The sequence below is a fragment of the Natator depressus genome, chromosome 4, assembly GCF_965152275.1.
Source record: "Natator depressus isolate rNatDep1 chromosome 4, rNatDep2.hap1, whole genome shotgun sequence".
NCBI classification, from domain to species: Eukaryota; Metazoa; Chordata; order Testudines; family Cheloniidae; genus Natator; species Natator depressus.
Window position 1 is genome coordinate 91,748,963 of NC_134237.1, and position 15,703 is coordinate 91,764,665.

The window sequence follows — 15,703 nt, forward strand, 5'->3', positions numbered from 1 at the left end:
ATTCTCCTGGGTAGTTTTAGAATGAATGTAGTACACAGACTTACTAGGTTCTGTAAAGATCTTTTCAATTAAAACTCTGTAATTCATAGATTATAGTCATAATACAGGTTATAGAACTTTCTCGAATTACCGTTTAAACTAGAGCTTATATTTTAGAAAAACGTCCAGCATTGATTTTTAAAATTGCCAGTTGTGGAGAAGCCAGGATATCTGTGGTGGATTGTTCAAATTGTTAATTATCCTCATTCTTAAAAATGTGTGCCTTTAGTCCTAGTCCAAATATGTCTCTCCAACTTCCAGTTACGGGATCTTGTTATGTGTTTCACTCCTAGATTGAAGATCTCTTTATCAAATTTTTGTTCCCCATGATAGGTACTTATAGGCTGTGATCAAGTCACGCCATAACCTTCTCTTTGCTAAACTAAATAGATTGAGCTTCTGGAGACTATCACTATAAAGCATGTTTTTCAATCCTTTAATCATTCTTGCGGCTCTTCCATGAACCATCTCCTATTTATCAACACTCTCGTTGCTTACTGTCTAGTTTTTGTGTCTACAATTTGAGTAGCACTCAAATATGTCCTCTCTACTCTTACTCGATATTCCCCTGTTATACATCCAAGGATTGCATAAGCCTTTAGGTGACAGCATTGCCCTGGAATTACACTTGGGTTCAGCTGATTATCTACCATAGTCTCCCAGGTTTTGTTCAGTTACTGTTTCCCAGGATAGCATCCCCTGTCCTGTTAGTATGGCCTTGTATTCTTTGTTCCTAGATAAGGAGTACTTGTGGCACCTTAGAGACTAACCAATTTATTTGAGCATAAGCTTTCGTGAGCTACAGCTCACTTCATCGGATGCATACTGTGGAAAGTGTAGAAGATCTTTTTATATACACACAAAGCATGAAAAAATACCTCCTCCCACCTCACTCTCCTGCTGGTAATAGCTTATCTAAAGTGATCACTCTCCTTACAATGTGTATGATAATCAAGTTGGGCCATTTCCAGCACAAATACAGGTTTTCTCACACACCCCCCCCCACACACACACACACACAAACCCACTCTCCTGCTGGTAATAGTAAGGAGAATGGTCACTTTATATAAGCTATTACCAGCAGGAGAGGTGTCCTGTCAGAGAGCTTCTCCATTAGTTCCTTTAAAACTCTTGGATGTAAGTTATCTGGGCCTGTTGATTTGAAAATGTTTAATTTTAACACATGCTACCTCACATTCTTTGTTACAGATGGTAAACTTTCTGTTCCATCCACAACATCCTGCTTCATTCCAAGTATAGAGCAAAAATATCGATAAACATTTCTCTTTTCTACATCAACATTTATTATTCCACTGTCTATATCTAGTGATAGACGTAGACCGGACCAGGGCTTTTCTGGTTCTTAATATGTTTTTTAAAATGCCTTTAACTTTCTTGGCCATTGATGTTTCATTGATTGCTTTAGCTTCATGTGTGTGTCGTTGTTTCCACATATCCTTTTAACCAGTACGGCTTTTTTTCCACCTCTGCTGAATTGGGTGTTTTGGGTATCCAGCAGGATATCTTTGAACAATTCCCTGTTTTTGTTAACACTTCGCACTTTAAATTTAAATGTTCTCAGTCAGCTGCGTCAACAATTGCTTTAAGCTTTGACAGTGAAGAAGCTGATTGCGTTATTAAATTGCCAGCATAATGGTGGTGATCTGAGTTGTCCAGAAAGTCAATTGATCTTAAAGAATTTTTATTTGAGACAGTTTCTCTTTGTACAACATGCAGGCAGCTGAAACTATCTCTTTGCCGCGCAAAAATATATAGTTAAATGTGTTAACTATACTTGATTGAATTAGTTTTAATTTGGCCTTGTTAAACATTTTCTCTTTTTTAATAGAAAAATAACTTGTGCTGACTTAAAAGAAAAGGATCTTCTCAGTTCCTGCAAAAATCAGTGTCCAAAAGAGGTAAGCTGTATTGGTAAATTAATGCTTACTTTGATTCTTCTTTGGCATTCCCAGGAAGCAATTTATTCTTTTCTGTTTTCTGTCCACCACCTCTCTGGGTTATCATATCCTTGTTCTTTGGCTAGTGCCAAATTAACTGGAGGGGCTACAAATAGCAATTTCTTCCTTCCCTTCCCAAATGCAGGTAGGATTTTCAAGAAGGGAAATAGGGATACTGCAGTCAGGGAGATTACAGAAAAGCCGTCCTCTTGGGAGATAGGAGGAGGAGGTTGGGTATGAAGAAGGGGCAATCTTTTCCCCACTTGAGAGTGAAAAACTGGGACGCATTTTTACATTAAAGGGTAGTGGGGTGGGACAGGAGGACAATATTTATCCTTCTACCGACCCTTCACTGTTTTCTCCTAGCCTCAGGCTGTCCCTCTCCAATCTACCTCTGCCCCACAAATTCCCTTTATCTCCTACATACACCCACCAGTTCACTTAAACCTTCATTCATCAGTTAACTCCATTTCCTTTCACACAACCCTGCCAGCTCAGACTCCAAATTCCCCCAGCTCCCCTCAAGTGAGCCTACTGAGAAACGCGATACATCTATATATAAACCCCAGACTGAGAATCCCTCTCTTCCTGCCTAACCTCTTCACAGCTCTGATCCTCCCATCCAGTATTTCCAGGCTCACAAGAAACACATAACCAGCCTTCCAGGCTCAAAATTATTTTTCCTCTTACTTCCTTCCCTCTGCTGCTTTCAGCCCATGTTTGTGCCTTTTAATGACTCTTACCTGTTCAGTCTCTCCTTATCTTGAGCAAGTAAATAAGTAGATTTATCACAATTTCCTTCAGCTAGGTATCTGAAAGTGCTTTCTTGGGGGCAAGAGGAGCATTCTCAAACACAATTTTATCCCCTCCATCTACCTCCTTAACTCAGTTCTTTCATTTGACTCTCTGTAATCTTGGAGTCCTTTGCTCTGAAATTTCCTCCTCGTGTCTACTAATGTACCTGTCTCTCTGCAACATTTACTGAATAATCCAGTGCCTCAACTCCACCTCTTCTGAAACCTCCTCTATATCTCATCTTGACTATTGTAACTCACTTCTCTGACTTCAATGACCCAGCTTCACACACGCACACACAGAAGCAAAACCCACAAAAAAAGCAAGACCACATAACTTGCAACCTTAAAAATTCTAGTGGGTGCCCCACATATTTTAGGATTCAGTTTAAAATTGTTCTTTTTGTTTTAAGAACTTTCTTGGATTATTCCAATCTACTTCACTGGAACTGGAGAAGGCCACAAATCTGCAAAGTTAATTAAGACTGCCATTGACTTAAATGGGAGTTGAATAAAACTTAGTCTGTTTTTATTCCTGTCACTCTGTCATATCTTACCATTTTCTAGAAAATCTTTCTGCAGCTCTTGCTACCTTAAAGGAAATATGAATATGTAAAACAGGTGCAAAATATGAAGGAACAGGCTCAGAACATATTTACCTTTTGCAGTCTGAAAAGACCAAGCTAATTGTGGCCCCCTTCTGGCAAGGGTTAAGAGACTTGTTCAAAGATTAGGGGATATAGATAGGACTGCACACTGTGGGAGGCTTTGAAAGTAGGTCTGTCAAGTTTGTGGGGTTTTTTTGTTTTGTTTTTTTTTAAAGAACCACGTTGAAAATATTCTAATATATGGAAGTAGGACCTGGACAGGCACAAAAACCATTAGAGGAATTTTAGGTAAATTTGAAAATCAGAGACTGACAATATAATGCAAATCAGTCAGCTACTGAATATGGCAGAGAAATCTTTCAGAAACCAGAAATTTTAATAGACAAGCCACAGGTCAGAATGGTGATATGGATAGTGGGAGCTGAATGGTTTAGGCTTACAAAAAAGGCCAATGGTAAATGGAAAGATTCTTTGAAGGATAGTGTGAGAGTTTCAGGTATGAAACTCACTTCAGCCTTAACAATGGTGCTGCAAACAATGCTTCCATAATATGTAATTAAAACCATTGCACCATGAGTTCACATACTGTTGTGACAAAGTCAAAAAAAGCTAATCAATGCCATGTTAAATTGATTGTTTTCTTTTATCCAAATGTAATTTTCCTTTTTATTGTGAGAGCAAATCCTCATATAAGTGCCGGTGACTGGCCCCATGTTAGTATGGAAAAGCCTAGTGACCTTGTTGCTGCTTGTTGCACATTGCACATTGCTTTGTAACGAAACCTCCACTGAAGTCCAGAGTAATAAAAATTTACTTCTCTAAAATGTAATAACTGTTTTATTTCTTAAGTCATAGCCTTTAGGCACTACTGTTTTTTTACTTGAGAATTGATGCAATTTGTAATAGACAGAATCATGCAATATTTGAATTGTAAGTCTGATATTACTGTTGGGAATTGTGAAAGACCCTTAATTACGTAGACTGGTGGCTTAAAAGATATAGCAGTAACTGTAAAAGTTTTGCCAAGTTTCATAGTTGTGTTTTGGCTATGGTTATACAAACTACTCAGAGGACTTCCATAGTCTGATACAAATGGTACTCTCTTATTTCAGATGTCCTTTCTGCTTTAGGGAATAGCAAAGGCTTTGATTTGCCAGAGATGCTAGTAAAGTTAAAACATTTTTAAAGTGCTTTTTTTATTTGGCAATAAAACCAAATATCCTGAGGAAGGAAATTATAGATCAGTAATGACTACTCAAATTCTTATGCAGAACACATTTTGTAAATGTTTAGGACAATTCTAAAAGGGAAGTGTTCACAATTTAGAAACTTTTCCAAGTCTGTATGTCCATATCAATCTTTGCTTAAACATATTACTCATTGTACTCTTTTGTGTTCTCTGTAATCAGAATTTACTATTACGAAGGAGATTGGTTTTCGATTTAACAGTAATACGTGACCTGTGATTTGGCATAGTTTAGCGTTCCAGCACTGTAAAGGTAAAACTCATACTTGAAAACCTGTAGTAGCTCTAACTTTTACCTGCTGATGTACAGCTATAAAATTTCTCCTTCTATAGTTTAATTACTGGTGCCGTAACATAAAATATTGACAGTTTAGGCAGCTTGCTGTAAATTTTTTTAAAAGTAAATGCAGTACTTGTGAAATTTCCCGCGGATAAAGGCCACACAGAACAAGGAATGGCAGGAGGAATATAAGCTTTCCCACATAGCCCCACATAATAGGTCTTTTAACGTTTAAACTTGAGGGCCCACAACTCGGGTTGAAAGGAAGAATATTTTTGTTTCCATTTGTACTTTGCCTCTGAGGCTGCCAAAAAAGAGTGCCATTCAGGAGTGGTGGTTTTGTTTAAGAGACAGACATCTGTTCACTAGAACTATGGAAACCAGTGAACACCCAAAAATGGTAACTGTTTCAGTCAGATTACTACTGATTTTCACACACACAGGACCCTGACAGGGATATGCACATGATGGACTAGTTCTTTTCTATCTCTAGTTTCTTTATCTTATTTATTTTTTAGTATAATATAAGATAAATAAATTCTATCCCTTTTTGTTTGTTTTTTTTAAAAATCCCTTCATCCAGCTCTGACAGTTCAGGTGCTCTGACCCTGTGGGAAACAACCAGCTGCTTCCTCCCACTGTCCACCTTGACCTATGCATAGTATAGTTAGATCATGCACTTGAGGAAAAATTTTAGAATCAGCCAACCAAAATGATCACCTCAATTCCCAGTATCTAGATCTGTATGCTAATCCATGGGCGGGCACCCTGGTGGTGTGGCCTCACTCTCTGATGAGGCAGCAAACTGCAGTAACCCTTCTTCCACTCCTTATGAAGCAGAGAACAGGATTTGAACTGGGCGCCCAGATGAAAGAAGTTTTTGGAATTTTGTGTTTTCATACTTGTAGCTTTTGGTTTATTTGGTTTTGGTGTTTTTCATAAAGGATTTTCTTTTTAAAATGTTTGGCATCTATCAGCTACCTAGTCAGATAGGTGCAGCATTTGGTCTAGTTGCTATGGACTACTGAGAGTGTGATTTGCATAGTGTAAAAGGGAGCTAATGGAATGTAGACATTGCGTTCTTGATTAATCTGAGTATATACACTAAGCTTTTTTTTTTAAAAAAAATTCTCCCACAGTTGCACTAGTGGTGATGTAATTTGGCGGCAGCAACAGTGGGATCTAATTTAAATTGAAGGCACAGGGTTTTTTACCACTGTTATCTAACTCTGCTCATGTTAATTAAAATGCCAGCAGGTGGTCTACACTAGCAGTGCAACAGTGGGAGACTTTAAGAAAAAACATTGTAGGCCTTGGAGCTTGGTCCTGTAGCACTTGTGTGTAATCTCACTCACTTCAGAACTATTTACGTGAGTAAGAACTGCAATATTGGGCTACAAATATTGCTGTGCCATGCAGTGTTTGTTAGATATATTTTGACATTTTATTTCTCTGTCTTGGAGGCAAACACAGTTCCTTCTGCTCTTCCTTGAGACTCTTGCACTGCTGAGCAGTGCAAGGAAACTTTGTCAGAACCTGTAAAAGACACATTTTATGCTCACCAGCAGGAAAACAGTCAAACACTGTTGCATAATGTCAACTGTACTCCGTTCAAAAAGATAGGTACATTAATAGTATAGTGATGGACATTGCTAGGGCTACCTACTTACACAAAGAAATTTTGTCTGAGACATAGTAGGAACAGGTATGTGCACAAACTTTCTATCTAAAGATCATGCAAGTTCTGTGATTGAAGCATGTGCTCTGTATCTATAGACTCTTGGCTAAATCAGTTAATCAATACTTCTTTTAAGTCTGTGAATCTGAATTTACTAACTTATATATATGCACTTCATTGGGTTATTTTATAATAGTACGTAATGTTAAATTCTTCTGGATTTATTCATGTAATATGTTATAAACTTAGTTACCAGTAAATGTGAAAAACACACATCCTAAATATTAAAATAATTGTGGCTCCCTTTGACATTTTCCAGAGTGTAGTAATCACTTGACTACAACTGAAAGTTTACTTTAAACTATGAGTATCTCCAGATAAAATTTTTGAACAGTTTTGGGAATTAAAGTTCATTTAATCAAATGTGCTACCTTTTAGGTAGCAGCTTAAGTTATTGAAAGCATGTTTAGCAGTTGAGGGGTGAAAAAAGTATTTTCATATATATGTAAAGGGTTATGTGAAGCTAAGTTCTTTACCTTAAATGTCTCTGTCCTCTAGCATTTTATATCTAATACAGTGTTTGGTGCATCCCTAAATTAATTATAATCACCATACTGTTGTAAGAAGTTAGTGAAATCTTCAATGAGCACTTACAAGAACAGGCATAGTTAACATTAAAAAAGTCTGTCATATAGGATAATAAAAATATCTTTTTTTAAAAAGCAGTTGAATTGTGTGTTTTGTAGTCTTATTTAAAGGATTTCTACTTATAATAGGAAAAAAGTTTGTAGTCCCCATATCCCAAAGACAAGAAATGGGATAGTCCTTCAAAGCCTCACACTTAAGATTTTCTGAATTTGAAAGGAGGCTAAAAAAACCTTTGATGTAGTGTATCCTTATTGTACAGTTTATGGTTCAAAATACATCATAGTAGAAACTTCCATTTCCTTCTGTTTTTGTTCTCGCCCATTTGAAATATAACTTGAAGATATGGAATGCAGAACAACAGCTTCTAATTTTTTTCTTTCCCTCCTTTTCCCCTTCTTCCAGACCTTATTCCCTCCAAAATACACATGGCTGGACTTGTATGTTGTTGTTGTTGTGTGTCATTTTAAAGGGGATATTGTACTTACTGAAAATTTGTATTTAAAATAACTGGATCTTGTTTTCAATCAAACTGTGAAAATGAAGTTCATAAAGAAAAATCATACTTTGCATGTTGCATAGTTTCTAGTAATAGGAACTAAAAATGCTGTGAATAAATAAAAAGCAAATATTAATGAACAAGCTAAGAACCTAAGAATGGGCTATGCTGGGTCAGACCACATGTCCATCTAGCCCAATATCCTGTCTTCCGACAGTGGCCAATGCCACATGCCCCAGAGGGAATGAACAGAGCAAGTAATCAAGTGATCCATCCTCTGTTGTCCATTCCCAGCTTCATGTAGTTAGTTACTACATGCGTGGGAAACGGATACATTAATTGCGCTTTCGTGACTTTACTTCTGTTTAAATGCTGTGTTTGAAATAGAAACATTTTATAGTCCAGTTGCAGAGAACCGGTCTCTTTGTTTCTCAGTTGCCCTGTGGTCATCGATGTAAAGAGATTTGCCATTCGGGTGATTGTCCTCAAAATTGCAACCAGAAGGTTAAACTCAGATGTCCATGCAAGAGAATGAAAAAGGTAAATTCCATGTTGTAATTTTGAGAGAATTGTAGTTGTAAACTTCCTTTTTTGCTTTATCTCTGCATCCACAGGGCACGATCAGCACTGGAGTAAATAGTTGGTATACAGTAGATCCAATTATTTTAATGGAGCTAAAACGCTTATGTCAGCTGAGGAGCCTACCCTTAGTATCAAAGTATTAATTGAAGATGTAAAATTGTTCTGTAACCTACAAATATTGTAATATTGCAATGAATTGTTTCAAATACACTTAGATTTTTATAACTCCACTGGGAGACTAGTATATAAGTCTCACTCAAAACTATTTCAGATAAAAGAAACAAAGTACATTTTTCTGACCAGAGATCAGGGAAGTGCATATTTAATTACATAAAAAATCCATTGACACAGCTAAGTTTCTGTGTAAATCTGAATGCAAATATGGTGGCATCATCATTAGGTTGTAATAGACTGATCCATTCATGTGGCCTTTCCCTAGCCAACAGACATAAAAGGGCATCTGCTGGCACCAGAGCATGCCCCTTCACCCAGACCAACACAGAGTTGCCTCACCACTGAGGCGCAGCAGTGAACTTCCAGCATGAACCGGCCACCTACCTATGAGTCAAATGCAGTGTTGTGCCCAAACATCCCGTCACCAACTCCTGTGAGGGAAAGAATAAATAGGAAGAGTTTAATACATACAATGCACTGAATATCCTCCCTGATGGGTCTCCATGCCCCTTTCTGTATTTGGATGCCACCATTGATAGAGATACCCCATTTGGCCCCTACTCCAGCCACTCCAGTCATGAACAAATGGGATCCCAGTTCAATAGGAGAACCTCAGAAATACAGCTTCTTTGACATCACTGAACTTCCTTTTCTGAGGTAATTTCTTTCCTGGTGAGGGAAGAGCATCCTGGCACCAGCAGCCTCCATGCATAGCAAGTTTATACTGCTTTGGTTGGCCAAATCCCAGCCTCCCAACAGTCCTAGTATAATGACTTACCTTATCAGCCCTTAATTGGTTTCTTTGACACTCTGCGATTCAGGTTGGCAGATCTCTCTCCTAACCCATTGCAAACCCCTAAACACCAAAGTCCCCATCTGAATCTGCCCTTCTGTCTCTTTATTAGCCCTGGTAGATTTCACCCCTCCAATAGCCTAGCTAGAACCTGCTATGGTTTCTGGTAGTCTGATACCCTGTTGCAAAGTCTGCTGCTCAATAAACAACCCAATAAGTGTCTGATGCCAGCCCAAGGTGTACCCATGACACCCAAGATTGTAATGTCAGATTGAGAGAGCTTTCGCTCTGCTCTCAAATGGAGTGGAGTAAATGCTTTCACACCCCAGTCTATACCTGAATGTTCAAGGTGCTAGTTGCATTACACTTAAGGATGTAATTCTTTAAAAGGGCCAAGGATTTTCTTTTCCTTGCTGGCCCAGACAAAGGCCTCCACCCACCTCTGAGGCTGTGCGGGGTGGAGGGGACAATGAAAATAGTGGAATATAAACATAACTAATTAAAAAAATCACTTTGCATGGTATTAATTGTATTGATACTTTGATCTTCACTGAATTACAAAAATAAAATTATAGACTTGAAAATGTTCTAATTAGCTTTTTTCCATTTTATAAAACACATTTAGAGCATGTTTTATCAAATAGAAATCTGTCATATCTTTTATGTTGATAATAAACTGTATACTTTATGTAGAGAAGTGGTTTTTAAATTTGAAGTTTTTTCATACCTACAGGAATTACAGTGCAGCAAGGTACGAGAAGGCCAGGTTTCACTAGAATGTGACACATTGTGTAAGGAAATGAAACGGAAAGCATCTGAGGTAATGTGTCTCTTGTGGTTATAATATATTCTCACTGCTTCAGAAAAAAAGAAATGAATACAGTTTTATTTTCCAAGACAATACCAGCAAGAAATATCATGTAATCAAATCAAATGTACATGTTTAACAGCTGCTGCTTCAGACTGTTGGTTTTGGTTAAATGTGGAAAAATAGTTCTTTTGTAGACAGAATGCTAATACTTAACATAAGTATGAGTTAGTGAACTTTTGGGTTATGCTAGAATAATACTCCGGTAATTTTTTCTCGTGTGTCTTAGCCTGTCTCATGGGCTAAATTGTGCCCTACTATGGCAAAGCCTTTGAGGGGAGTGAAAAATGCTTCAGTCTGTACACAGTTGACCTTGTGGAGGACCCGTTTTTATACTGTTGTTAGGGGAGGGTTTTGTATTTTTGTGGGATGGGAACGGGACGTGCCCTTGAAATCTTCAAACTATATAGTTATTCAACTCTGATTCTGGGGCACCTCTTAACTGTCCCCCAGGAACATTGCTTGCTCAAGGTATGTTACCACTGATTTCCAGTCATGTCAGAGAATGAATTTAACTCAAACTCTGAATGGCCAAAATTATCCCTCTTCATCAGAAGCAGTGCAAGGTAGTCATATGGTTTCTATATACCCTGTTGCAACTAGTTAGAATAGCTGTTTGGGAAATCGTAGAACTTTCTCAATAGCTGGTAGAAAATACATTGGGTTAAACTGGGATCTCATTTATTCTGACCTTAATCTGGAATAACTCTGAAATCAGTGGAATTATTCTGGATTTATGAAAGTGTAAATGACGGATGAATTTGGCCCATTCTCTGTATAATGAAGGATTTTGAACAAGTCTCGTTAGCTACAGGTGCTTTTCAATTAAAATGTTTCGATACAGATTGCCAACGTGACTGCAACTTCTAAGGAGACTAACATCCTTTGTCCTCACATGTAGTTGTAATACTAGCATTCTCATGCTATCAATATGCCTCCACCTTGCTCTAGAAATCAGTCACTAGGAATAGGAGAATTTGTTTGTTCAGTCCTTGGCACCTTTGCTGAGACCACAATTTGTGATCGTAATTTTAGTGATGTGGGCACATATTCACTAGAGACTGGACTGAAACCACTAACTCAGTAGCAGCTGAACATCTATCAGATGACGACAAGCAATCTGGCCACTTATGTCCGTGGCCTAGCTGAAAAGTACTTCAGTTATCTTACGAGTCATTTCAACAGTCCCAGACTAGACCTTTTCTGTTTAAGAACTGAGATTTTCAGACTCAAAATTAAACACTAGCAAGTGACAGCATAAATTGGCTGTACGCCCTCTGCTGTTTTTTGCAATCTTGTTGTAATCCGCAGGGAAGAATTGTCTAGTGCACAGAGCATAAGACTAGTAGCCAAGCACTCCCAGCTTTCACTGCATGCGGTGCCACGGACATGTTGGGCATGGGATAACTGAGTACCTACCTCAGAATTGAGTGTTCTGTGCTTTGAAGTTGAAAAGTGTTATACAAGTGCTTATTATTAGGCAATATTCTGGAACATGTGAAGGCTTGATAATGACAAACTAGAATTAACTCCTATTATGTACACTCCACATAATTACAGTTCAGAGCAGCATATCAAGACTGAGCAGCATTTTGATTAAGACTGCAGACATTTACAAAAGAAATCATCTTGCAGTGTTACAAGGTGACCATCAGTTTCCAGAAATCACTGACATTTTAACTGTACAAGCCAGTATAATAGTGCCTAATGAATGCGCACTGCTGAGTAGTTTGAGATTTCTTTTAATGCACATTGTTTTCTTTTCTTTTTAAGAACATTTTTTCTACCGACTCTACCTCATTTTCTCAGTGGAACATACACTGATCATTTTGGTTAATCCTCTCCCCCTGGTTCAAATTCAACCACAGTCGTCTGCTGCTCTCTTTCAGACTGTTAGCTGTGTTATATCACGGATGGCTAACTCATCTTTCAGAGCTGATGCCTTACCAATAGGTGGCAGTAAAATATCAGACACTTGGAATTTGTACACTTATTCACGCCACACTTTTTGGGTACAAGTATATGTGGTTGAAATATTTTTCCAATAAAGTCTTTTTTTATTTCACTTTGCATTTTGTTGCAGCTCTTAATTCTGTAAGCCATTTTTGTGGCTTTTTAAGCTTCCTGCCTCAACAGTTTAAAAGGGTACATGAAAATCTACAAAGGTTATTGGGCTGCTTATTAAATTGCCTTCAGTGATGAGCGTGTACATGGTGTACTATATAGTGTAAATTTCTGAGAGTTCCACTTTGTCTTCAACATTTCTTCTTGGATTATGAGCTATTTGGGACAGGGACTTGTCTATGTGGACAATGTTTAGCACGTTGTCACTGTCCGAATGCAAATAAATAATTGAAATATCTATTCAAGTTTAATGTTGGGACTTAAATGGTGCTTGCTTTCAGGTTATTAACCAGATTTTGAATGTAACTTTATCAGAGTAATACAATAGCTAAAAATATTAAAGGTCTAGAAATGCCGTTGCTTTCAAGAAACACTGCCAAGAGCTAAAGCTAAACCCTGACTTCGCATTAGTGAGTGATTTTTTTTTTGCTGATTTCAGGTACAAGGAATAGTTTCATTTTATAATATATTTAATGTTTTATTTTTCCTACTTGCTGCTAGTTCACTGTTTACACTATAGTATTCTGAGAAATGGTGTTCCAGAAGTATATGTGTAACGGGAAACTCAGTACATCTTTGAGGAACTTAGAGCTGCTGAACGTTGCATGTGTCAGATCTGGTTGAGTGCCCCTGGTGGCCACCCACAAGACTGCTGTGAAGGGAGTCCAAGCCTCTGGGTCACTGGATCCCCAGGTGTGTTAAGCCTCTCGGCCTGAACAGAGTCCAGTCAGTGTCCCAATCTCGGGGTCCACAGGCACACTCTGTAGGGTTCTGATCCTTTGTCTCACCATCCTGAGGACTGAAACCTGCTGTTCAGCAGCCTAGCCCCTTTAGATTCGTGGCTGACCATTCGGACTCCCCTGTACTTAAACACCCTCTCACAGAATCCCACCTCAAGGTTTGAGCCTTCTGCTTTATCAGTGAACTCTCTCAGGGGGAAACAGGATAGTTGTAAAGTATTTACTACTTTACCAGAGTCTAATGTCATTTCTCTTTTATTTCATCATTTAGAAGACGAAAAACCTCCTAACCCCAATGCCTCTCATAGCTTACCCTTCCCATGAGAGTGGGGGGAACTGGGCAGGGCCCCTACCTCCTGCAGGTACCTACATGCTGGGATGCTTCTCTCTCCTCTTTAGCTGGAGACAAAATGGCCAAAGGGCCCAGAAAACTCCGATCTCCCCCCCCCCCCCCATTTTTATAACTTTTGGCTCCCTATGTCAGGTGACCCTGCTGCCAGCATCCCCAGGTGATCAGAGAGCCCTGCCAATTGACTTTGTAGTCAAGGCAATCTCTCTCCTGATCTTTGTCATTTGGAAAGCTGAGCATCATATTTTAACAACTCTGTTGTTCTTTTGCCACCAGCCTTTGAAATTTTCAGTCCAGCATGGAGGCAAACAAGTAATAGAGAAGGCAAAAGGCTGCACACTGAAAATGGAATTTGCAGTCTGACACAGATACGTACAAAGCCCCCAGTATCAAACGCAATTAATAAATTGTATAGACGGATTCACAAATTGTCACAGCATGCTATTATTATTTATAAACCAAAGGCACCCCGCTATGTGCTAGATACTTCCCCAATATATGACCATGCAATTTCTGCCCTGAGTATCTTACAATCTAAGTAGTAGATTAGAAGCTCACCCAGGAGGAAGTTTACACTTTTTTGGTATTTTTTCTAATGAGTCTCGTTCTGTGAAAAGCCAAAATGATCCTGTGAGAAATCAGAAAACAGAATTTATACTATAATCAGTAACTTACAATGTCAGTTACCCATTATTTTGTATGTGTTTGAACAGATAAAAGAGGCAGAAGCCAAAGCTGCTATTGAAGAAGAAAAGCGAAGGCAACAGGTACCAACCCTTCTTCCTCTGACCCCAGCACCTCTCCCCAAGTCTTAGGGCAGGGCTACACTAGAGAGTTTACAGCTGCGCCACTGTAAGCTCTCCAGTGTAGCCACTCTAAGCCGATGGGGGAGAGAGCTCTCCTGTCAGCTTAACTACTCCAGCCCCTGTGAGTGGCAGAAGCTGTGCTGTCAGAAGAAGCTCTCCCACCAGCATAGTGCTGTCCACACTGGCGCTTATGTCAGTGTAACTTACATTGCTCCGGGGGGCTGATTTTTTCGCATCCCCGAGTGATACGTTATGCCGACATAAACTGTAGTGTAGACATAGCCTTAGTTCTCTTGGTAAATCTGTTAATTTATGCATAGCTAAAGGTTTGCAGTACATTGTCTTCAGATGCTAAGGGCCAAGATTTTTCACACCAGCTAAGGATTCTGGCCCAAAGAACTCAGGCCTGTGTTATGAGTGACTTATAATAGTAAAGCCGAAGTGTTCTTCCACATCACCAAACATCTATAAGTATGTGCAAAATCATGTATAAATGATTAACGCGTTATTCATGTTTCATGAGTTAAAATATCTTAAGTATTGTATTAAATTAGTATTTTTGTATGTAATTGCTCTTTTACATTTTGCCAAACCTTTATAAAATAAGAAAAATAAACTTTGGGAAAATGTAGTTTTGGTTGCAGAAACAGACCCTGTAAGCATTTAAATGGAGGCTGCAATTTTCTTAGGGACCTTGTAGTACAATAAAACATCACCTGTTTGTGCTTTCTCCTTCTGACAAGATAAGTTACATATTTTATTAAAATAAATGCCTATGCTTGATTAGATATATTGACGTAGCAACCCCTCTAACACTTTACACTTATAAAATATTCTTGCAACCTATTCTTTGAGAACTTCACACCTCCATTATTTTGCAGCAGGCCTGATAGCACTCAGGCTGCAGAAGTGCCTTTTCTTCAGTGAAACCTTGCTCACACTTTTGGAGCTTGAAATTGTTTAAAATTGCAATTTCTCTTCTCCTGTTCACATACCCCAGGAAAATCTTGGTAGCCTTCCAAGATAACTGAACAAAAAAATTCTAAGGTTGAGCTGATGCCAAAATAGTGGTAGCAGCAGATTGTACTGTAGCAGCAGAGAAATGGGGCAGGAGAGAGCTGGTCTGTGTACCACACATGGCCCCAGTGCCCAAGCCCCTTTGAGGACATCACATGGGGGAGGAGCCCTCATCTTCGCAGTGGAGGGGGGAAGAGTGCCTGGTCAGGTTCCCTGCCCTCACCATAGACCACCCTTAGACCCAGCACCTGGATCCAGCAACCCATCTTCCTTTCCTCTCCTAACACAGAGGCACCACATGGGGCTGGAGTTTCTTAGTGCTCTCTTCCTCCATGTGGGGGCAATGTCAGGCTGGGCTGCCCAACCCTGTAGATCCAGCTGTCCACCCCTCATTCTGCGTTAACAGACTTCTGCAGCTGGCAGTTAATGTATTTAGTTCTGAAGCGCAAGTGGTGGTGGTCTTTTGCTGCAGTGTTGGAGGTTCAGGGGTCAAACCCTGCTGA

General features: G+C 39.0%; 1 protein-coding gene across 1 annotated transcript in view; it reads left to right on the forward strand.

The window, feature by feature from the left end:
• Positions 1-15,703, forward strand: part of NFXL1 (nuclear transcription factor, X-box binding like 1) — an 88,060-nt gene that overhangs the window by 65,137 nt on the left and 7,220 nt on the right. Inside the window, exons 18-21 of the mRNA XM_074951453.1 lie at positions 1,889-1,958; positions 8,183-8,287; positions 10,030-10,116; positions 14,091-14,144. Of these exons, the coding sequence (XP_074807554.1) occupies positions 1,889-1,958; positions 8,183-8,287; positions 10,030-10,116; positions 14,091-14,144 (316 nt within the window). The remainder of the gene's footprint in view (positions 1-1,888; positions 1,959-8,182; positions 8,288-10,029; positions 10,117-14,090; positions 14,145-15,703) is intronic.